Below are 25253 nucleotides of genomic sequence, written 5' to 3'. Positions count from 1 at the left end.
AGGAAGTGAGATGAAGTGAACTATGAGGTATAGGAACCACAAACATTCCTTCCCGTATATTATATGCATTACAGTGGTCAAACCTCAGGTTTAATGAGAATGTGTAAATAAATAGTACTATTTGCTGTTTCTATGTCTTTTTGTTGATTGCCATTGAAACCCTGTCCTCCACCGGCCAGATTTGGAATGTGTATGAGATAGAAAAGAAAATAGACTGAGGAATCACTATTTCTGATGAAACTGCTATTCTCTATCTTAAGAGTTATTTACATTTTTCTCTATAGACTTTCTGTGTATAAAGCACTGGCCCATCCATCTTGTTTTTCATTCTTCACAACAAAGCTGTAAAGCTGTCAAGAAATATATTGTTATTCTAGTTCTAAACCTAGACTTACAGATCTTAAATGACTCGCCCAAGGTCCCAAGTGTAAAGAGAAGGAAGGGATACTAGCCCAGCACCCACACCTTCACGTGCCAGGTGCGAGGCTGGATGTAGCAAGAGGATGGACAAATTCTTCTTGTTGTTGTCACAGAGTTTTGATGAGGGCCTAAAGACACTCTTGATAATTGGCAGGAACCACATGCCTTAAAGCAAGAATCCAGGCCACCAAGGCAGGACCTGCTAAGAGACTAAATTAGGATAAACCAGCGTGAGTTGGTGTGTCCTTGAAGACAAAAGTCTGAAGAGTTAAAAGAGGATTCATATAGTTGTGGGTTCTGTGCCCCTCTTTCTCCAGTTGAGAGGGGTTTCAAGGGAGCCACTCAGAGAGATTAATATGTATGTCCTGGAATGTAGAGGACACGGGGTCCAGGCACATGCCTAAAAACCTGAAGGTGAGAGGCCATGCCTGATATGGCAGAGCAGAAGGAGGGAGTGTACTGCCCTTGGGGCAGGGACAGCAGTGGCCAAGAAGAGACTTGCTTAAGACTGTTATTAAACAAAAGGAAATAACTTGCTGTAAGAGGGAAGGTGCAGTTTGATTAAAACGAAGTTGCTTTGTGATTGCATCCTATTGATGGAATCAAATCAATTCAAGACGTTTCCATTAAAAGTGCTTTATTTCATCCTCTGGACAGCTCTTCAGGCAGGTATCATATATGATCGATGTTAGATAGATGAGGAAACTGAGAACAAGTGAAGCTTAATTACTGGTGAAAAGTCAAACAGCTAGAAAGTATATTAAAAATTAAAATTCATTGTTCTCCTCTGGCTCTAAATGCTAAGATCTTAAAGACTTTTCCAAATTGCCTCATCGAGTACCAATACCAAACTGTTCTCTAGTTTGCTGGCCTTTTTACCCCCCTACACTTCATCTTGCTTGTAGAAAATAGACCTGATTATTTTTTGCTCTGGCTTGGATATTGTATATCTCACTGCATATGTGTTGAGGCTTTGATTTCTTACATCTTAGCCATAACTTCTGTCCTATTTCCTGAATTATGTCCACACACATGCTGGCTAGCCCTATTCCCATCTGTTTCCCCTCCCGAATGCCTTCTTAACATTTTTGGGTTTGGGTGGTTTTTTTTGCAAGATTGCTGCTGAGTGGTTGCTTTGTGCGTCTACCAGCATTTTCATTTAGCTGATTGAAGGTGTCCTTGTCCTTAAATGCTGCTGCAAGAGCTAATGTGAGCATCATTTATTTGTAGCAGAGTTTAAAATGGGACTACTTTTGTCTACGTTTTGGCTAAGGCTCTGAAAATCTAAGAACAGAACAATAGCTTCGTGTGCCAAAGTAAAAATTAGGTCACTTATGCAAGATCCTCTAGGAAGATGGTGCGAATAGGCTCCCAGTCACATGAGGGATATACGAGAATTAAAATGCAAGAAGCCTAAAAAGGACTTTGATAGCACAGAGAGGGTTTTGGAAAGAGTGTGCTCCAAGTCTCATCTGCCAGAACCCTTGTGTGCCTTGCAAAATTAGTCATAGGCTCCAGTGACTGGTCAGAGGAAGCGGAGCAGAAAGAGGGAGCCAGCTCCCCTAAAGGTGGAGCAAGGATGTATGAATCCTCGAGCCCAGATGTGCCTTTTGTGGATCCAGTGTGGACAACGGGGAAGAAGAAAATGACATGGAGTCATTTCAGAGCCTTTCGAAGAGTACCTCATAGTGAGTACTCAATAAATATTTACAGAAGGAAAAATGGAGAGATGGGAGGGTGTCTAGCTGGGTTTCCAGGAGCTCGGGCAAGACATTTAAGTCTAGCCAGAAGCATCTTGTATCATGGGACATGCCATCCAATGTTCCCAGAGGTGATCCCAGAGTCTACCAGGACATCCCAAGAAAGTCACCTTTGAATATCCACCAGTGCTAGAGAGGGTCAAAGATAAACATGCCTGGGGGAAACCAAAGCAAGATTACATTCTGCCATTCCTGCATTTACCTCTCTCTCTTCCTTGTATCCACATATCCTCAGCATCAGTCCCCAAGGAGATAGAGGGAGGTGAGGAGTAGGGAAGAAGCCCAAGTGGGATAATTGAGAAGAAACCAACTGTGCTTCCTGTTCTCAACATAGTGGGCCAGGCCAAAGTGGCCCCAAGGAGGAGGAATGAGAATCTTTCCATGAAATTTGAAGTTTTGACTGTTATATGGGACTGGCATTTTACTTACCTCAGTGAAAATACTCTTGGAAAAAAGTAGCCAGAGAATTTTTATGTTATCTGAGAGTCACCAGAAATGCCCTGGGACCTGTCTTATAGTTTCATCAAGGAGCGTAAGAAAGGACTAGTCCCTCCAAATGACTGTGGATGGGCAGTGATGGAGGGAAAGTAGATTGGTTTTCTTTCTGATTGTAGCTACTTACAAGTCCCACTTGTTCAATGAGCCAGTTACCCATTTTTATGTAAAAGAGCAGTCCATTCTTATCATATCTCTCTATCCCCTTTCCCTACTTTAGTCTTCTTCATGACACCTTGTTGGACATATTTTAGACTTACTTAGTTGTTAATCATTTGTCACCTTCTACTAGAATACAAACTCTGTGGAAGTGGGGACCTTGGTCTGTTTTGTTCTCTGTTTTATCCCCAGTTCCTAGAACAATGCCTGGAACATAGTGAGTGTTCAATAAATATTTGTGGAAGAAAGGGAAGAAGGAAGAAAGGAAGTAAGGGATGGAGGAATGAAGGAAGGAAACAAAAAAAGGCAGGGAGGGAGGAAAAGGAGGAGGTAGAGAGGGAAGAGGATAAAGTGAAGAAGTTCCACATTCAACATTTTTTGAGGCCCCATGACTTTGCCAGGCATAATGCTAAGTACTAGGGTAAGAAACATAATTCAAAACAAGGTCCTTGTCTATCAGGAACTCATGGGTTCCTAGGAAAAATGGGAGCACATAACCACGGTGGCAAAGGGCAAGATGGATGCTATGATAGGAAGAGCATCAGGATGCTGTGAGGTACACCTGAACTGAAATGGGTTGGAGTGAGGTTTGGGTATGATTTCCTTTGAGGTTCTGGAGCTGAATCCTAAAGGAACCATCTCTTGGCAGAATCAGGTTTCAATGGTGGGATAATTGATTTCCTACTTCAGTGGCCCCTCAGGTTTCAGGAGGCCAAGTGAGGCCATTGGGGATACAGATTCACAGGAGAACAGTAATCAAAGCTACTGTTTTGCCATGATGGTCTTATTCTAAGCTTAATGGGTAATAGCATCCTAAACTATGGTCTTTTACCTGGGATTTATTCAGGTGCTACATATCTATAGCAGGGTGAATTCCATTCAAACTAAAATCATCAAGAGTATGTCTATCATCGTTGCTTCAACTTGTAAAGTCTCTCGCTCAAGGATCCTTGCAATACTGCCAAAGGCCCTATCACAATAACTTATGTTTCTTTCTAGCATGTGAGGCTGATACTTAAGTGAGAGCCACTGGGAGGCCAAAGAAAGACCACTCCTGAGAAAGGGAAATATGTTGAATACCATATATTTAGAAGAATTAATTACAGAATACATATGATGCTATGTCATAGGAGCTGAGAACTTGTCAGACATAAATAAGCAAGAAATACATGAGCAATTTATTAAGCAGATTTTTTTATACAGCTAGTGGCTCAATGCCAAGGCATTTTTGGAACTAACAGGACAACATTGTTGAACAAATTAGGCTAATATTAACAGCATCACAGATATTTTGGATTTAAAATGGCAAATAAATGAATAGGACAAAAGTATGTTAACATTCATTTTAGGAATAAAGAATCACCAAATAAGCTTAAATATGAACTGTTTTAGTGAATAAAAATATTACATTTGAAAACTAGTGTTCCTAAAAGGGATACAAAGGATATAATTATACCAGATATGGGAAATTTAATTATTTACTTAATTGGTTAAAGTATTTTTTTTTTCTTTGACATTGTAGGATAGTATTTTGACCAGTATAATCTTATGGATGTTTCTTCCATTTATATCTAAGCACCTGAAAGGGGTTTATGGATAAAATGTTTGTAAATAGAATAATTTTAAATGCCATTGCAGGGGAAAGGAAAATGTTTGGCGTTAGTAAGCTGTTGGGCTAGGGCTGCCTCTTGCTTCCTGTCTCCATAGCCTCAGAGGTTGGGGTTGATGTCCCAGGTTTCAGCATTCTCTCCTGGAACGACTTTGGATCAGCTTTTCCAATATCACCACAATCACATCTGGCGTTCCTGTTTTAGGAATTCTGTATCAATTTTGGCCCCCTGAGTGTACATCCCTTGTTTTCTGCTGTATCTCTGAGTCTATTCTAGCAAATATCCTCTGTCATTTCGAGAGATTTGGGATGGGAATGAAAGCAGGCCACCCAGCATTTTGATCCCATCACTCTCATTTGCTGCTCCATTTCTATATGCCCTAATTTAAGTCTTACAGAAACTAGACTTTACTTTTTTATGTATATTAGTTTGCTTAAGCAGGTGTAACTGTTATGTTGAAAAAAATGAGACTTATATTAGGCAATCATGTGCGTATACACATACACACAGACATCTGCACACACAAACATGCAGAGATACAGACATCCATATTTTTTGCATCCAGTGCCTGTTTACCCCGCTTTATGGAGTAGGTTCTTAATTTATGCTTGGACAAAATCCTGTGCAGCTTCCTTAGTTTTTATGGTCAATCTCAGATAATAAAAGGCCTATTGGTCACATTTCAGTAATTAAAATATCTCATCAAAATGATAAATTTCATTTAGAGTTAAAGCTTTTCTCTTCCTCTAGCCACATCCTGCTCTAGGCTGGGAAGTCTGCAAAGGGAAGTGGGGGTGAGGGGTAGGCCAGGTTGGATAATTTTTTATTTCTCCACCTGCTCTGCTTTTCCTTTCCCCCAGACAATTAGAAAAGATCTGGCCAAAAGAATTTAGAAGTTGGAGGGGTTGTCTGGAGAGAGCATGCATTCTGTGAATCCCACCCCTCTAACCCGCAAAGGGGCAAGGGTAGGAAATGTGTCCCCTTCATTTCCACCCTGAGAGTGGGGCCTCAACGATACCACCCAGGGAACTTGATGTGTTGGGGTCTCACTCATGTTTGACAAAAGGCTCCAAACTGGAGGTTTCTGGAAGTAGCTTGTAGCATCAGAGAGAAAAGGTTGATATAAGAAGTACCTGAGCTTCTGATATGGTTTGTCGCTGTGTCCTCACCCAGATTTCATCTTGTAGATTCTATAATTCCCACGTGTTATGGGAGGGACCTGGTGAAAGATAATTGAATCATTGGGATGGGTCTTTTCCATGCTATTCTGGTAATAGTGAATAAGTCTCATGAGACCTGATGGTTTTAATAACTGAAGTTTCCCTGCACAAGCTCTCTCTCTCTGTCCTTTGCCTGCTGCCATCCATGTAAGACATGACTTGCTCCTCATCGCCTTCCACCATGATTGTGAGGCCTCTCCAGCCACATGGAACTGTAAATTCATTAAACCTCTTTCTTTTGTAAATTCCCTGGTCTTGAGTATGTCTTTATCAGCAGCATGAAAATGGACTAATATAGCTTCCTTTACTGTGGGTAAGGGGAGTGTACTTTCTGGGTGCCTGTAAAGAATCCAGGAAAGAATTGTCAATTGGGGATCATCTAAAATGAATCTTGCCATGAGAGATTCTGCCAAGGGTAAGTCATCCTCAGCAGAATAGTCTGGCCAATGTGAAATATATAACCTGAGGAGAAGTCATAAGTGGTCTTTTCATTTCTTGTACTAGTCACCCAGGTTATGTGTCTACTGGATTGTCTTCCCATAAGTGCAGCACATATGGGAAGAGTTCATTCTAGAAGAATGGAAATTGGGATTTAAAAATAATTCATACTCAGGAAAACAGGGAATATGAATGATATTATGAAATGAGCTTCCTATATCCATTAGATATTTTCTATATTATCATTTGTCTCAAACTAGATTTTATTATGTAAATTAAATGGAAATTTTAGTGATTATCCTGCGAGTTTGTGCTGTGTTAATTTAGCTAGCTCACATACCAAATTGCCAATCTCCAGTCTGTGATATACAGATATACAAAGCCCAAAAGACTTTTAAACATATGGAAGTGCTTTTATGAAGTAACATCCTTATGTCAGGTTATGAACATTTCTACACCAAAGTGATTTTTCACATTAAGATGGTGTAGGATTAGGTTTGCCTACATGCAACAGACACTGGAAATCAACAGAGACTGTTCATATATGGTTGTGTTATTTCAGCTAAAGGGTCTGGAGGATAGCAGGACTGGTATGAAAGTTCTATTTATTGTCAGAGACCAATTCCTTCCAGTTTTCTGCCCTGCCATCATTGGGTAGGACCCAAGATGGCTGCTGGAAACCAGTCATTATGTCCACATTCCAGGCAGCAAGAAGGAAAAGAAAAGAATGACTTTTCCTGGAAGTTCTTTCCAGCAAACAACTATTTTCACTTATGCTCAATTGTCCAGAACTAGTCACTGATCACATCTAAGTGTAAAATAACCTGAAAAATGTGATCTGCAATGCCATACACCCAGCTAAAGTTTGGGGATTCTATTGAAGATGAAGAAGGAATGTCTAATATTGGAAGATAACATTTGCCACTGATACAGAAAACAGCATTTAAGAATTGTCTTTGGAGTCAGATGGCTTCTCTTTGATTCTTAGCTCTACCACTTACAAGGTTGTAACTTAAGAGTCTAAAACTTTTCATATCTTTATTTCTTTATTTGTAAAGTGAGAATTGTAGAGTTGTCACAGGCATTTAATGTGAAGAATTTAGAATGGTTTCTGGCCATGTGCTATTGTTATTACCATTATCCTCATGATTTACTACAACCCACTATGCCATAGCTAGTAGAGACTCTGGAGTTTGTTTACAAGTGTAGTCCTGGAACTTAGTAGATGTAGATAGATGGATGAATGAATGAGGCAGACTGCATGAGTCTTAAATTGTGGAGCTTCTACTTTCTGGCTGAGTTGCCTGGGCATTACTTAATCCCTTCCAGCCTTAGTTTTCCCTTTTTTAAAACAGAATAAATTATATCAAGTATTCTTCATTTGCATTTCCAGATCCACTCTCCACCCTTCTCACCCTGCTTTGTGCCAAAGAGGCTGACCTATATGGTTAGTTGCAATGAGCTCCTTGCCCTCTGGCTTCTCATTGGGGTGGGCTCATGGGAGGCACTGGTAGGTGACCAGAGGTGGGAGGAGAGGGAGCTTGGACACTTATTCTTGTGATTTCCTCCCTGCAGGACCATGCTTTGTCAGTGGCCGAGTTTCTGTTCTGAAAGATACAACTATCAGGTGGCCCTCAGTTTATAGCTGTAGGTTGTTTGAGTTACAATAACTGTTCTACCCCAAAGCTCCTCACAATTGCTAACCTCAGGGTGCTTCAATAGTGTTGATTTTTTCTTAATGCTTCCCACACATTTATAAAGAGATACTTTATTAAGCTCTTCTCAATTCCCATTTGATTGTTTATCCCTTCTGAGACCATGATTGATATTAATACATAACACTCAGAAGGTTGCTTTGAGAATGTATTGAAATAATGCATTTAAAGTGCTTAGTACATTGTCTGGCACGGAATAAGCACTCATTTTACTCTACTAATTCTATGATTATCTGTTTCTTTTTACTCCTCTGTTTTATGTTTGGCAACATCTTTGTTTCATATGATTTTCAAAGGGTTGGTTGATTTGCTGAAATATTTTACTGTTACAAATCATCAAAGCATGTCTACGCTTAATTTTTACACTTGATCTTAGCCAAAAGGCTGAAAAACAATCTAAGCTTAATTTTTTTGGTCAACCTTATACCTTCAAATGGTAGCTACTAATTTTTTCCCAAAAGATATTTTTTTTCTGTTAAATAAGACCCAATGTAGTGTCCCCTACCATTGAACCTGAACATCTAAGAACAGTGGTTGAGCTAAGGATATATTATCAGAGTTGAAAAATTTGGCGGGGAGGATAGTAATTCAAGAGTTTGAGGTCTTAGAGAGCAGTGCTCTGAGAAGTCAAGGATCTGGAAAGCCATGGAACCAGCACCAGAGACTTAATCAAAATGGTTTTAATTAAGACTCCCAGTTACAGCAGAGCCTTATTACTAAAGCAAAGTGGACCCAAAACGTCTGACTATAGCCATGATACTCTTGCAGTTGAAGGCTCTGGTTTCCTTAAGAGTGGTCTCTCTTTTTAAAAACAGAAAATCTAGTATTAATGTGTTCTGAGGCTTCATAAATGTCTTGGGGAATCTAGTCTTTCAGAGAAAGTAATGGATTTTCTTGGTGGTGAGTTCTGGTTCTTGGCTCAGAACCTCCAGCTTCATGATCTTCTAGAGTTTTGTATGGAGAAAATATTAAATCCCTTACATCCATTTTTGTTCCTACGATCCCTGTGATGCTAACCTTGATGCTTCTGCAATTGGTTTGAATACATTGTACAGTTTACAGGTTTTTTTGCGAAGAAATAATTGCTTAATAATTAATTGAATTATGCTCTATGATAGAGAATGAATAATAATGATGACAGTGATGATGATGGTATCTGAAGTTTTGTGATTTATGAAGTAATTGCTGCAAACATTTTCTTACTTAGGGTATTTAAAATTTACCAACCCTGAGAAGGACAAAGAAAGAAGTAGAAAGTAGGTAGAGTTAGTATATTTAATTGAATGCAGTTCTTTCTATTTCATAGAAATAGCCAATTTGGTTTTTATTTCCCAACAGCATACAGTAATTGCTATTTTTACATATTTATGATGAAATACTTGACAGCTGTGAGATATTATTTATTTTTAATGTCAACTAGAGTCAACAATTAAAATCAGAATGTGCTTCAATAAAAACATATTTTAGTAACTGACCATTTTTAGTGATAATTTACTTTTCTTATATGTGACTTCTATGTTTCCAGGTTTGGATATCAGAGACACATGAAAAGTTGTCACAAGTATGTTTAAACACAGAATTGGCTGAAATGAAGAGTAAGGCCCTATTGAATGAGGAAACAGTGAGCTCTGGGATTATTGAAAGGTATTCTTAATACTTTCCTTTACTTATAGAACATGGACATGCAGGAAAGAACTTGTATAAGTAGCAAAAGGTATAGTGACCCCAGGTCCACACTAAAGGAACACAGCAAGCTCATTTGTCGTAGGCTTCTATGCTTTCTGCTCATGCTGTTCTCTCTGTTTGGGAATTTCTTTTCCTCAGCTGTTTACCAGTCAACTCTCTACTTATTCTGGGCCCAGCTGAAATGTCATTTTATCTTTATATGTTTTTTTTTCTGGCCCAGGGTTCTGACTATACAGCTTTGAACCCCAGCTCTACAATTTACTGTAAAAGTTATTTGTTTATAACCCAGTTTGTTCACTTGTAAAATGGGAATTACAAAAGCGTCTACTTCGTAGGGTTGTTCTGAAATGTAGATGAAATGAAGTACGAAGTGTGCATTAGAACTATTGCCTGACATGCAGGAGTTAGGTAAGCTGCCATTAATCAGAATTAATTGCTTTTCTATTTTTGTCCTCTGAGTATTTTATGTCCTACATGACAGTTGGGCTGCATTCTAGTTATTTATATGAAGGCATTTCCTCAGGAATAGAGAGTTCTTTGAGGATAGAAACTCTTTCTTAGTCATAGCTGTCATCCTGCAACCTGGCACAGTGCCTCCCCATGGAAGTGAATGGGACATAGCCTTTGTCTTATACTGTAGTTATTGAAAAATGCAGTCAAAATGATGACAAAAATGCTAAAATTTCCATTAACTTGCCAGGATGTTTTGTTTTACAAATTTCATAAAAGTTGCAAACATGAAAACTCTTTAAAAAGTAATTATCATAAAAATCCAACCCTAAATTAGTTTTACATGGCTTTGAAAGTTTATACATTACAGTCTAACAAGTTTTCTAAAAAGTGTTATCTTGTTTTAGGGTCACCGGATTGCCTCCCATAGGTTTTGGAGCTGTCTTACCTAGACATCCACCAGATCGGAGCAAAATGTTAGTAGTCCCTAAACTGCCACAACTGTATAAAAAATGTTCATTGATTCAGAAGGTTTGTTTGCAGGGGCAAGGTATGAGAGGGTGTGCCAAGGTCAACAAAATGCCCTTTACATGACATCTAAGAGTTTCCTTTAACCAAATATTTTCTCCATTAATATGCATAATATTAATAACAATAATAATGAAACAGTTAATCCTCATTATTTACAGATCTTGTATTTGTAAATTTTTCCCCTCTGTAAAATTTACCTATTTGTATCTCACAAGTCAATACTCATGGCTCTATCATGGTCATTTGTGGACATATGCAGAGTGGTAAAAATGTTAAGGCACCAGATGTGCACCATACCCTGAGGTTGAACAGGGTAATGCCCTGCCTTCTTGTTTCAGCTCTCATTCTATAAACGTGTTCTTTTTACAGTCTATTCAGTGACACGTTTTTCAAACTCTTTTGCTTTTTGTTGGTCATCTTGTTTAAAACATCCCTCAAGCACGGTGCTGAAGTGCTGCCATGTTCCTTAGAGCAAGAAGGCTGTGATGTACTTTCAAAGAAAACACATGTGTTAGACAAGCTTGATTCAGTTATGAGTTGTAGTGTTGTTGGTCATAAGTTCAAAGGTAATCAAAAACATATACTAAATAAGATGTTTTTAAGCAGAAACAGACATAAAACAAAGTTTATTATTGCTCAATTGGTGAAAATGTGACCAGAGTCTTGCAGGAACCTAACCCTGTATTTCCCCTAAGATCAATGGTTCAATATTTGCTAATTCAGTGTTTGCAACAACTTCATAGAACATTACTATGAACAGAGAATTGACTGTACAGCAAGAGACTATTTTAACTGATATAAGAAATAAGTTTATTTTGGTGGGAAAACATGAATTTTTACTACAAAACAACAAATTCTTATCTACTCATCTTTCTAAAGACAAACTTTCACTATGTATAGATAAATGATGTGGAAATACCCTCACAAGCATGACAAAACTCTAAGGATTGCATTGTGCATTATAGGGTTGTTGTGAAGATTAAGCAAGTTAATATCCATCAAACAAGTAGAGCAGTAACTGATGCATACGTACTAAATTCCATGCTGGACACAGTGAACCTTTCAGTTTATAAACTCATATCAGTTCAGGGAAATTGTCTTGAATTGTTTTATTCTTCACTTATTGTGTTGTCTCTGTTCTCTCTTTTGGAAATCCTTTATTTGAATGTTGGGTTTCTTGTCCTGATCCTAAAACTTGCTTGTCTTTTCTCCACTTTTCTTTTTGTTCTTTACTATCTACTTTCTTCTCTGTTTCTTCAGCCCTACCATTGAGTTATCTTTTTGTTTTCTGAATCTCTCTGTTTTAATAGGATTTTTTTGTTTGTTTCATGACTGCAGTATCTTCTCTTTTCTATCTGAAGATGTTAATGAAAGTTTTAATAATAGCTTTAAAAATTCTTTTCTTCCCCATGCATACTCTGTATTTTCTCCAAAATGTTTCGTTTCTGTTTTTTTATTTGTCTGTATGGTATCCATCTTCCATACTAGAGACATTTTCCTCAGGTACCTGCTAATGAATCCTCTGCTCATGATTAAAAGATGGGGCTCTGAGCCTGTGACTGAGGCTTGTTGCCTTGGAGCTTCCCTGGAGGGATCTAGGTGGGTCATTATTTCAAAGAAGCCATAGTACCAGTACAGTCATGCATTGCGTAATGTCAGAGATGTGTCCCGAGAAATGTGTTGTTAGGTGATTTCATCATTGTGTGAACATCATAACGTGTACTTACAGAAAACTAGATGGTCTAGCCTACTACACACTGAGGTTACATGGTAAAATCTATTGCTCCTAGGCTATAAACCTGTACAGCATGTTACTGTACTGAACAGTATAGGCAATTATAATACAGTGGTAAGTATTTATTTATCCAAACATAAAAAGGTACAGTAGAAATACAGAATGAAAGATAAAAAATAGTACACCTGTATAGGGAACATGTCATGCACGTACCCTGCAAGACTGGAAGTTGTTCTTGGTGAATCTGCAAGTGAGTGGTGAGTCTATAGATGTGAAGGTCTAGAACATTACTAAACACTACTGTAGACTTTTTAAACACCATATGCTTAGGCTACACTAAATTTATAAAACGATTGTGTTAGTCCATTTTGCACTGCTACAAAGGAATACCTGAGACTGGGTAATTTATAAAGAAAAGAGGTTTATTTGGCTCACAGTTCTGCAGGCTGTAAAAACATGGCACCAGCATCTGCTTGGCTTCTGGTGAGCCCTTAGGAAGTTTTTCTCATGGCAGAAGGTGAAGGGAGCAGGAATGTCATATGGTGACAGAGGGAGCAAGAGAGGAGATGCCAGGGTCTTTTTAACTACCAGATCTCATGTGAACTCATTACTGCAAGAAGGGCACCAAGCCACTCATGAGGTTCCACCCCCATGACCCAAACAGCTCTCATCAGCCCCCACCTCCAACAATGCGGATCACATTTCAGTATGAGATCTGGAGAGGTCAAACATCCAAAATACATCAACAATATTTTTCTTTCTTCAAAAAGAAATTTACCTTAGTTTATTGCATCTTTTTTACTTTATAAGTTATTTTATTTTATTTTAACTTTTGGACTATTAGCAACACTTAGCTTAAAATACAAACACATTATATAACTGTATAAAATTTGTCTTTCTTTATATCCCCATCTGCTTTTTATTATTCATTATTAATTTATTATTAAACAATTTTTTTAACTTTCAAATTTTTTTAACTTTGTTTTTTTCTTAAAAATGAAGACACAGTCACACACCTTAGCGTAGACCTACACGGGGTCAGGGTCATCAATATCACTGCCTTCCACCTCCACATCTTGTGCTACTGATAGGCCTTCAGGGACAATAACAGGCATGGAGCTGTCATCTCCTGTGAAACAATGCCTTCTTCTGGAATATCTCCTGAAAGACCTGCCTGAGACTGTTTTAAAGTTAATATTTTTTTTAAAAAAAGTAGAAGAAATATACTCTAAAATAGAAATAAAAAGTATAGTTTAGTGAGTACATAAACCAGTAACAGTAGTTTATTATTGTTATTAAGTATTATTATATACTGTACATAATTGTATGTGCTCCACTTTTATATAGCTGGCAGCACAGTAGGCTTGTTTATACTATCATCACCACAAATATGTGAGTAATGCATTGTGCTATGATATTACATAGGAAACAACGTCAATAGAAATTTTTCAGTTTCATTATAACCTTATGTAATCTTCACAGTACATACTGTCCAGCCTATTGTTGACTGAAATCTCATTATTTGGCATGACTCTATGTTAGCCTTTCCTCTAGGACTGGTCATATTCCCAGATAAGCCTCTTCAATCTCCCTTCTGAAGAGTAAAGAGTGGGCTGGTGCCTGTGTTCTTAGAGTGAGCAAGGCGATTGGACTGGGACATCAATATGAATACTGCATTATGCATGGTCACTGAATTGAATTGTGTTTTTGATTAAGGACTTTCTTACCCCACAGATGAATAAATTTCTAGCTTTCTGCTAAGGGAGGAGAGGGGCAGTTACCCCGCAGTAGGGAAAGGAGCTTTAGATCATCACCTACTTTTCAGATAGCTCTCCCCACAGGCCTTTGCTGATTTAGGATTCATTCAGCTTTCTGCTGAGTCAGGAACCACTTATACATCTTCTCTTGAGTTTCCCAAATTTGTCTCTCTTGTCCCTTCTCCTGCTCTCCATATTCTTATGGGTTAAAAAAGCCTTTTCTTAAGCCTCTTTACTATGGTTTTAGTGGCGCTTTTGGGGGAAGCAAAATTCTATGTTCATCTTAACTCTGATGTTATCAAGTCTCATCTGATCTGCCACCTCCCCCAGATGACCTTCCCATACCTACTGCCACCCCACTCCCCATAACTTGGTTAGGTCTCTCATTGTGGGTGCCCATAGCACTGTGTGCTTCTTTTATGCAAACACTATTAATATTTCTTGCAATTATTTGCATTCTTCTTGTTGTTGCTAAATTCAATGCTCTGAAGGGAAAGACTATCACAACCAGTCCCCAGTGCCTACCAGAGAGCCTAACCTGTAGCAAATACACCACAGTTATCTCCTGAGTTAATAGATTCATTATTTCTGATGTTGAACAGCAAATGATAATAGAAGGGGATTTGGCTAATTCCTGTCTTATTTGATTTAGGGGTTCAAGGCCTTTAGAACCAAAAGTTGTTCTCAATTCTTTTTGGTCAATGCATTTGAAGACATAGTATTTTAGAAAATCAGCCCTAATTAGTTTGAATTGCTAGAATTACTCATTTGTTTATTTGATTCATGAATATTAGCAATGAAATAAATACATAAACACCTTCAACCAGCCTCCACTAATTCCATATGTAATTCTTTCAGTTAATATATACTAATTATAGAATGTTTCATACAGTAGAATGCTGTGGTGTTTTAGAATCTGCTCTCTTGAATATTAAATAATCTTTTACTTCTTGCCAGCTCTACAGCTGTGAAAGTTAAATGTCAACTTTAAAAGGCAATGAATAAGAATGAGTTTGCTCAATGGACCAAAATGTGCTTCAACTTTTAAAAGAAAGGCTATAATCATAAGGTAAATTTAAGCTTTAGGTTACCTTCTAAGGGAGAAAAAAATCAGAATAAGGTATAGTTTTGTTATTAAGGAGACATTAGGTTGATGCACTTATCTTACTTTTTAGATAATGTCCATTATGCTGTAATGGCATTTGACTGACTCTTTTTCTCATAACTCAACCTATGTCCCACCTACTTTATTTTGGACCAATGTAAAGGAGACATAACACTTTTCCTCCATAAGTTGATAGCAAACAACTCAGTGAAACTCACTGAAAATCAGAACAGCTAGAATGTTTGGCCCCACCAGGACTTGTCTCCTGACCTTAACTAAAGAAAAGGACTCTGTGAATAATTCCTTCCATGTGCATCACAGATGGAAGAGATAGATGAAAAACAAATTGCAATATAGGGAACAGTTAGGATGACACTAAAGTGATATCAAAGACTTAAACTTTAAATACCAAATTTATAGACTTTGAGTCTGGATTGAGCTTGTCTAGAGTTAAAGCAATTATTTTCCTTGAGAGCTGATCTCCCATCAATGAGTCTCCAAGGAATTGACATTGGCCAGTGATGGGCAGAGTGACAGTCCAGGAGGCTCAAAGACCTCTCAGACAACTTTAATGCCCATGTTGTGTCAAACTATTAATAATACAGATGCATGTGTAGGGAGTCTTTAATATGGATAACTTATGCTGCGTGGATAGAGACAGTAGAGGAATAGAAAAGTAATGAGAGGCACATTTCCTTTATGGCATATAGGAAAAGTGAATATAGTTAGTAAGTCAATTTAAGAGTTTTTATTTGCCTTCCTACCTGATTCTTGAGCATTCTTAAGTGACCTTTACTTAATTTGGAAGTACTCTTTATGAGGCATGGACAATAAATTCACTAATTATCAAAAGGCCTTGTATATCTGATTATTTAATACAAAATCATTTGATGATTTATCTATAGAACCAGATGATTGTAGCTAATTCATTCTAGAAAGTAAGTTTTTCCAAGTACAAATATCTGGGCTGTGTCTATGACCATTAAACAAGCAATCAGAAACCGAAACAACAAAGCAAACTACAACCAGAGCTGTATCAAGCAGATCCAATTTTGAAAGGGAGATGTAGTAATATATATAATTTTATGTTAAGATCTTATTTCTCAGAAGTGCTCATTTAAACTCTACACATAGAGTTCTTTCTCTATTTTCACTGTTTCACTTGATTTCCCTTTTTCTTTCTCTTTAAAAAAAAAAGAAAGGAAAAAAATATACATATATAAACATATGTGGTCGGGATAATGGTCCGCAGAAGTCAGTTTTTTTTTTTTTTTATAGGGAAAAACAACTTCAGGCACAGGGTATTTGCTGTGTGAGAAGCAGGTCTGTGGGGCCCTGGGTAAGTTTGAGGACAGCCCAGGAGTACTGAGTTCCTACTGGAGGATGGAGAAGCACCCAAGGTAGACCTCACACGAGGTCAGCCCTAACTACTGCACCTTGTAGTTTTTATCAAATTTCATTGCCTCCTGGTGGTAGTGATTAGTGTATATTGTTGAAATTTCATAATAAATGACTCGTTTCCACGTTTCAATCCCAAATCCCATTATGTGATCCACATAATGGGAGAAGAAAGAAATTAATAGTGTTTGGGATCACTTTTTGGAAATTGTGTGTGTGTGTGCATGTGTGTGTGCATGCGTGTATGTGTGTTTCCTTTTTCAGAAAGAACATGGTATAGAAAAATAGGATAGGAAACCTGGGTTCTATTTCTGGGCCTCCAATAAATCTGCTACGTGACCTTGTGCTGCCTAATAGCTCTCTCTGGACTCCAGTTATTTCCATTTGGAAAATGAACGGATTGAACCAAATGATCTGTAAAGTCCTTTCCTGCTCTAAAATTTTATGGCTCTAGGAGAAATGCATCTATAGTTGCATAAATGGGCAAGTTAAATGAGGCCCAGAAGTAGCTCAGGCAGTTAAATGTTCATTGTTGGGATAGAGCACTTATCCATAAGTGTGTGGAGTGGTCACTTCACAGTAGCAGTAGCAAGCCTGGGCTGCAGTTTAAATTCTTCTCTTTTATTCCTCCCCCTGAGACATTAGCATCTATAAAACCTTTGGCACTCTTCAGAGGAAAGGAACTAGATGTAAATAGTAAGACGGATTTTTCTTTTCTCAAAGTACAGTACAAGACATTTACTTTCTTTTCTACTTATGCATTTGTATGATGGCTTGTCTCCTGCTCAAATACTACCCAGTTGTTGAACATTTTTTGAGAAGAAAAAAAGTTTAAAAAGTTGTCTTATGGTGTTGATGATATGGTTAGGCTTTATACCCCTACCCAAATCTCTTTTGAATTATAATCCCCATAACCCCTGCATGTCAAGGCAGAGACTGGGTAGAGATAATTGGATCATAAGGGTGGTTTTTTTCCATGCAGTTCTCTTGATAGTGAGTGAGTTCTCATGAGATCTGATGGTTTTATAAGGTCCTTTTCCCACTTTGCTTACTCTTCTCTCTCCTGCTACCCTGTGAAGAGGTGCTTTCTGCCATCATTGTAAGTTTCCTGAGGCCTCCCCAGCCATGATGAACTGTGAGTCAATTAAACCTCTTTTCTTTATAAATTAGCCAGTCTTGGATAGTTCTTTATAGCAGTGTGAGAAAGAACTAATACAGACGAGGGGGAGAATAACAACAAAAAAATTCAAAGAGGAGAGTGGGGTGGTAAAAGGCCACGAGAGTGAGACAGACTGTAATTCAGTTCTTGATTCTCCATCTTATTCATTGTAGGACCTTTCATTTTTGTCTGTCCAGCTTCTTTCTTTTGGACAACATCTTCTTACCTATTCAGTGTAATCTGACTAGGCCATATTATGGATGTCTGACCCTGTTCCCCATTTCTACCTCCCCAAAAGCCCAGGTGTTGGGCACAAGATCCAGGCCAGGCCATTCAGAGGATCGTAATTGGAGTTCTGGGGAAGATCCCCTCTCCTGCTCCAGTTTGCAGATTACAGAGGACACCCTGCTTCTGTGGGAACATCTATCTATAAATAAAGTTAAGCAGTGGTATGGAAAAAGATAGTTCTGATGATATTCTTCTTATGTGAGCTGATGTTTTCCTTTAATTTTTATTTATCAAGTCTGAGTTGGGTTTCTGTAGCTTATACTAATACTAATAAAAGCAAACACTTACATGGTTAAGTACAGTTAACTATAACACTTATGTACCAGGCACTATTCTAAGTGTTTTATATATGCCAACTCATTACTCCCTACAAAAACTCTATGAATTGGTTTCATCATTATCTACATTCTGTGATGGGAAAGACAGAAGCACAGAGAAGTAAATAACATGTCCAAACTCTCATAGGTGGCCAGGGATAACAGTCAGGATTTGAGCTGAGATAGCTTAATGCCAAAGCTCATAGCCAGTCTTCTATGCTGCTTCTCTGAATAACAGGCAAACTAGGAGACCTCTAGCATATACTTAAGTTTTCTGAGCATCACTTACCTCTGTAAACATGGAGAGAATAATTGCTTTATTTAGGCAGCCTAGGCATTGAGCATTGTATTAGTCAGCATTCTTCAGAGAAACAAAACCAATATAATATATATGAAGGGATTTATTATGGGCTCACATGGTTATGGAAGCTGAGAAGTCCTACCATCTGCCTTTTGTGAGCTGCAGGGCTGAGAAAGCCAGTGGTGCAATTCTCTTAGAGTCTGAAAGCTTGAGCGCCAGGGGAGATGATGGTGTAACTCTTGGTTCAATTCTGAAAGCCCAAGAACTAGTGGGGCTGCTGGTGTAAATCCCAGGGTCCAAATGCCAGATAACTAGGAGCTCAGATGTCCAAGTGAAAGAGAAAATGGATGTCCTAGCTCAAGAAGAGAGAAAATGTACCCTTCCTCTTTTGGTTCTGTTCAGGCCATTCACAAATTTGATGATGCCTATCTATATTGGTGAGGGCGAATCTTCTTTACTCAGTCCACTGATTCAAATGCTATTCTACTTTGGATTAGCAAAATAGACAGACAGATACAGACAGAAATAATGTTTTACCTGCTGCCTGGGCATCCTTTGTCCTAGTCATGTTGACATATAAAATTAGCCATGACAAGCACTCAGCTTATAAAGGAAATACTGGTGAAAAGTTATTCATCCATTTTGAAATTTCTTGAATCAAATGTTCCATTTTTTAAACTACCTGGGCTCCTGTTTCCTTAGACATGGCTAGGTCCTGGCTTGATATTTTTGCCCTGTGAGGGAGGAATCCTACCTGAATGCTTATCACCAACTTGGGTTTCCTGGAATCGATGGCTTGGCTGGTACTGAGTGATGATGGCCTTCTAGTTGGCAAGTTTACTGAAATAATTTCAGAGTCAACCTAAATGCAATTTTTCTTTGCGTTATCCTTGCGTATAGGATATCCCTCCTTAGCTGAGGTATGTTACAGCCAAATGGCCGAGTAGGTGGGATATTTGGTGTTCATATTTGAGGTTGTGACTCAGGTCCTGATGAGTTTGGTTTGGAGTTTGGATTGTGTGCCTTGGCAAATGATATTTTAATGGAAGGTAACAATAACCTAGTCTACCATTATACTTGCATGGTAATTCAAATAATTTGATAAGAAAATATATGTGAAAGCACATGATATAGTGCCAGTTAGAGCTGAAGTTTTGGCATCCTGATGGCCTGATGGCTGACTCAGACCATGCTTTGTTTCCTGTAAGTCTTTATTATGGTAGCCATTCAAGTTACACCCACCAAGTGGAAAGTCAGGTTTCTTTGTGGTTTTGGGTGTGCTCCTAGAATAAAACATAGAGAAAAATCTTGACATTTGTCTTAAAAATAATTTTTTTGGACAGACATCAAGGGTGCAGGCCACAAAAGCAAAAAACAAACAAACAACAAACAACAAAACAAAACAACAAATAAGACTACATCAAACAACAAAAAAAAGCTTCTTCACTGCAAAGGAAACAAAAATGAGGCCAGGCATGGTGGCCCCAGCACTTCGGGAGGCCAAGGGTGATGGATCACTTGAGGCCCTAAAACTAACATTATGAAGATAGGCTTATATGATTTATCTTGTGGTTACTAGTTTGCAGAGATGGCCCCAGCACTTCGTCCCCTCCCTGAACATGCATGCTGCTGCTCCCAGAAAGAGGTTGAGGTTATTTGCTTACCCTCTGCACCTGGGCTGCCCTTGTGACTGGTTTTGATTAATAAAATGTGGCAGAAATGATATCCTGGAACTTCTGAATACAGACGTTAAGAAAAATAGTAGTTTCTACTTTCTGATTCTCGGACCCTAGCCGTGAGAAGCCCAAGATCCATGGTGAAGCCACATGGAGGAGAATCAAGGCATTGTGTTTGACAGCTCCAGTGAAGCCCCCAGACAATAGACAAAACAAGCTTCCAGCCTTGTGAATGAGCTGTGTTGGATTGTCCAGCCCAGTCAAACCTCTGAACAACTGTAGCTCTAACTAACATCATGTAGAACAGAAAAACCACCCAGCTGAGCTAATCATTCCACAGAATAATCAGAAATAATAAAATGGTTGTTATTTTTAAGTTACTTTTAGGCCATAACAATAGATAATTTAAACAACATTCATATCTCTTAATATCATGCTTATTTGGTTATTTCTTCTAATATTAAGCCTATGGGTATAGTTTTTGCCACTTCTAATCTATCAGAGATGCAAGCAGTTTAAATTGTGAGGACTGATGAGCTAATAAAACAATGTGCACAACAGTCAATTCAAAATGGATTAAAGATTTAAACGTAAGACCTGAAACCATAAAACTCCTATAATAAAACATTGAGAAAAATCTTGACATTGGTCTTAAAAATGATTTTTTTGGACAGACATCAAAGGTGCAGGCCACAAAAGCAAAAAGCAAACAAACAACAAACAACAAAACAAAACAATAAATGAGACTACATCAAACAACAAAAAAAAAGCTTCTTCACTGCAAAGGAAACAACAATGAGGCCAGGCATGGTGGCCCCAGCACTTCGGGAGGCCAAGGGTGATGGATCACTTGAGGCTAAGAGTCTGAGACCAGCCCCTCCAACATAGTGAAACCCCGTCACTACTAAAAATTAAAAAATTAGCTGAGCATGGTGGCACATGCCTGTAATCCCAGCTATTCAGGAGACTGAGGCAGGAGAATCGCTTGAACCTGGGAGGTGGAGGTTGCAGTGAGCTGAGATCATGCCACTGCACTCCAGCCTGGGTTACAGAGTGAGTGAAACTCCAAAAACACCACAAAGATGATGAGGACAACAACAACAAAATAAAAATGAAAAGGAGAGCTGTGGATGAGGAGAAAATATTTGTAAGCATATATCTGATAAGAGCTTAATATCCAAAATATACAGAGAACTAATACAACTTAATAGTAAAAATAAAATAGCCTGATAAAATGAGCAAAGGACTTAAATAGGCATTTTCCCAATCAAGACATACAAATGGCCAATAGGTATTTAAAAAGGTGCTCAACATCACTAATTACCAGGCTAATATAAATCTTAACCACAGTGAGGTATCACCTCATGCCTATTGGGATGACTATTATCAAAAAGACGAAAGATAAGTGATGGCAAGCATATGGAGCAATTGCAACCCATGAACACTGTTGGTGGATATGTAAAATGGTACAGCCATTATGGAAAAAAGTGTAGAAATTTTTTAAAAACAAAAAATAGAACAGCAATATGATTTATCAATCATACTTCCAGGTACATATCCAAAGGAAATCAAACCAGTATCTTGTAGAGATATCTGTACCCCCATCTTCATTGCAGCATTATTCACAATAGCCAAGATATATGCTCAACCTAAGTATCTGTTGATGGGTATTATTTTACCTTAAAAAAAGGAAGAAACCCTGCAATTTGTGACAACATGGATGAACCTAGAGGACATGATGCTAAGTAAAATACAGACACAGAAAGGAAAATACTGCATGATTCATTTATCTAAAAAGTTGAATTTATAGAAACTGAGAGTAGACTGGTGGTTGCCAGGACCTGAGGGGTGGGAGAAATGGAGAGATGTTGGTCAAAAGGTACAAAGTTTCAGTCATGTAGGGTGAATACATTCTAGAGATCTAATGTATAGCATGAGGATTATAGTTGACAATAATGTATTACATACTTGAAATTTGCTAAGAAAATGTATCTGAAGTGTTCTCATCACGAAAAAAGGCAACTGTGTGAGGAGATGGATATGTTAATTAGCTTGACTGTAGTAAAATCAATTTAATATGTAAATATAGATCAAAACATCATGTCATGCACTTTAAACATGTGCTGTTTTTATTTAAAATAACAAAAAAACCCAAAGTGAGTGACAAAGATTTTTTAAATATCAGGGCTGTGGAATTTATATTTAAGCCTGACATTTTCTTTTATCTCATGTATATTAATAATGAGCCAATATAACTAGTATTGCTTTTCATAATATTTAAAGTTTATGTAGTTGTCACAGAAAATAATTAGTTATAATAACTCAAAGTCTTCAGTTGATCCAGTGAATAGTGCTCTACTATGCATCTTTGAGCCACAGAGGTGGTTTGACAGGAATGTGGCCTTTCCAGTCTTTCAGAAATCTTTGCAGCTATCTGCATTTTATTTGATTCCGTATTTGACAGTTACATAGTTAAATTATTGCACCAAAATATAAATCTTATATTGTTCTTTCACATGGCTTTTAAAAATTATTAAGCCTGAGGAAATTACATTTGTTCCACATATCTGAGTTAATTATTTCAACATAACCATTTAATGAGTGCATGCTATTTACTAAGAAGAGTTAGGCATTGGGAATGTAGAAACAAAAGACATCAGCTCATTTGTCTAATGTATGAAACAGAAAAACCACCAATTTATACTTGTGTATCAGCCAAAGAATATGCTTGGCTGAAGGTAATAGGAAACCTAACTAATAGCACCTTGAATAATTAAGACATTTGCTTGGTCACCTGACATAAAAAATAAAGGCAGGGAGTCCAAAACTGGTATGGCACCTAAACAATGTCATCGAGAATTTGGATCTTTTTGTCTTTCTTCTTTACAAGTCTTATTAAGTAGCTTTCATCCTTGCTATCTCAAGATGGCTACTATGGCTCCAATCCCCAATCTGTTCCAGAAAGAAAGAAGTGAGAAAGTAAAGAGGTAAAAGGAAACTCTCCCCAGGATCTTCATCCTATATCTGTTTTATGGACTGTGGCATGGTCACCCATGGCTACATGATTGTTTTCAGCTTCTAAGCAGAGAAAGACAAGAGAGAACAGAATTTGGAATAACTGGTGATTGGGCCAAACTACATCCTACAACATACTAGGGGTGAGCACGATGCGAGGGAGCACTGCACTCAGATTTGGAAGGTCAGGAAAGACTTCCAGGTAGAAGTGACACCTGAGCTGAGTCACGAAGTCTAAGTTGGAGTCAGCCAGATCAACAGGAGAGAAGGGCACCCTAGGTAGAGGAGGAAGGAGGTACAAAAAAGGCAGGGAGGCCAGGCGTGGTGGCTCACACCTGTAATCCCAGCATTTTGGGAGGCTGAGGTGGGAGGATCACCTGAGGCCAGGAGTTTGACACCACCATCTCTACTAAAAATACAAAAATTAGGCAGCATGGTAGCATACACCTGTAATACCAGCTACTTGGGAGGCTGAGGCATTAGAATTGCTTGAACCTGGGAGGTGGAGGCTGCAGTGAGCCAAGATCGCCCCCTGCACTTCAGCAAGACTCTGTCTAAAAAAAAAGAAAGAAAGAAAGAAAAAAAGGGCAGGGGCAGGGAGGAGTGGGACCTATGGGACGCATGTATGGTTCATAGAGCAAGAATTTGCAGTGATGACAGCTGAAGTTAAAGAGAAATGTTGGGGCTAAGAAAGCAGGGCCTGAAAGCCATGCTGAGTTTGGACTTATTCATGTAGGTGGTATTAAAGATTTTTCAGCATAGGGTAGGAATAATCAGATTTGTGTTTAGAAAGCAGATAACAGATTGGTAGGCAACTGAGATTGCAGTCTTGAACATATCAAGGCAAGACGTAATAAGGGCCTGACATTAAGCGATGGTGGTGTGGAGTGGGGGAAGGGTGCAGATTTTAGACCTAGTAAAGAAAAAAAAAGAGGCATTGACATCTACTTAAAGTTTGATTAATTATGGGGGTAAAGAAGACTTGAGATTGATTCCTAGGCTTCTGGCTTAGGCAACTAGAGGGTGGTGGGGCCATTCACTGAGCCAATGGAGTTAGAAGAAAGAGCAAATATCAGATAGTATGTGGATATTTGAGACTGGAGCACAAGAGAAATTACTGATCCAGTCCCAACTGCTAATATAGGTATCCTAGCTGGTTCCTCTGACTCATCTTTCCCTTTCAATCCATTCTCCAACCTACAGCTTGAATAATCCGTTTAAAATGCAAATAACCAAGCCCTCCCACTGTTTAATTAATATCATTACAGTATCATTTTCTCTTCTACGTTTAATGAGCATTTACTATGTGTCTGGCACTGAGCTAAGGGCTTTACACGCCATATTTTATTTAATGCTCATTCTTTAAGATAGATACTGCAACAACCCCATTATTAAGGGCCCAAAGGGGTAAAGTAACTTTCCAAAAGTTTTTTTATCTAGTAAGCATCAGAGCTGTGTTTTAAACTCCTATCTGGTCTGTCTGATTGCAGAGCCTGTGTCATTAACTTTTAATGGCAAAAACTGGAATTACTTTTGTACCAACCTAAATACTACATTGCATCATCATTGATGCTTAAATGTATATAGTGCTCCCTATCTTCCAGAGTACTTTCACATGCATTATCCATTATTCCATTCTGCCTAACAATCATGCAAGGTCATTTGGGTGAGTATTTTAAATTGTATAAAGGAGAAAATCAAAGCACAAAAATAACCAAAGAATTCAATTCCTCATTAAGTAATTAAGCCATGTATTCTATAAATATTTATGAAGCCGTTACTAATGGGAGGAGTTTAAATGCAGAGTGGTTAAGAGACCTTCTCAAGGCTCCATGACTGCTTAGTAGCAAAGCAGAAACTGGAAGATTTGGGTCACAGTTCCGTGTTCTTGATGGGAGGCGAGAACATCTTGCAAAGCTGCTAGGGATCTTAGCAAGCACTGGGCTTGGATCAGGATTAAAATCAGATTCAAATTTTCCTCCATTGCATCTTTCTTCTCCACTTTTTACCCACTAGCT

The 25253-nt window shown here is 38.2% G+C and overlaps 1 protein-coding gene across 2 annotated transcripts in view; it reads left to right on the top strand.

Moving 5' to 3' along the window:
* The window catches only part of CUNH9orf135 (chromosome unknown C9orf135 homolog), an 86094-nt gene that overhangs the window by 25550 nt on the left and 35291 nt on the right, over positions 1-25253 (top strand). For both annotated transcript variants that reach the window (XM_032290934.1, XM_032290935.1), the window contains exons 3-4: positions 9343-9461; positions 10361-10429. In XM_032290934.1, coding sequence (XP_032146825.1) covers positions 9343-9461; positions 10361-10429 — 188 coding nt within the window. The remainder of the gene's footprint in view (positions 1-9342; positions 9462-10360; positions 10430-25253) is intronic.

The sequence above is a fragment of the Sapajus apella genome, unplaced genomic scaffold, assembly GCF_009761245.1.
Source record: "Sapajus apella isolate SASKATOON/1434 unplaced genomic scaffold, GSC_monkey_1.0 scaffold24, whole genome shotgun sequence".
NCBI classification, from domain to species: Eukaryota; Metazoa; Chordata; class Mammalia; order Primates; family Cebidae; genus Sapajus; species Sapajus apella.
The sequence above is the reverse complement of the archived record's forward strand: the minus strand, read 5'-3'. Positions and strand labels throughout refer to the sequence as shown.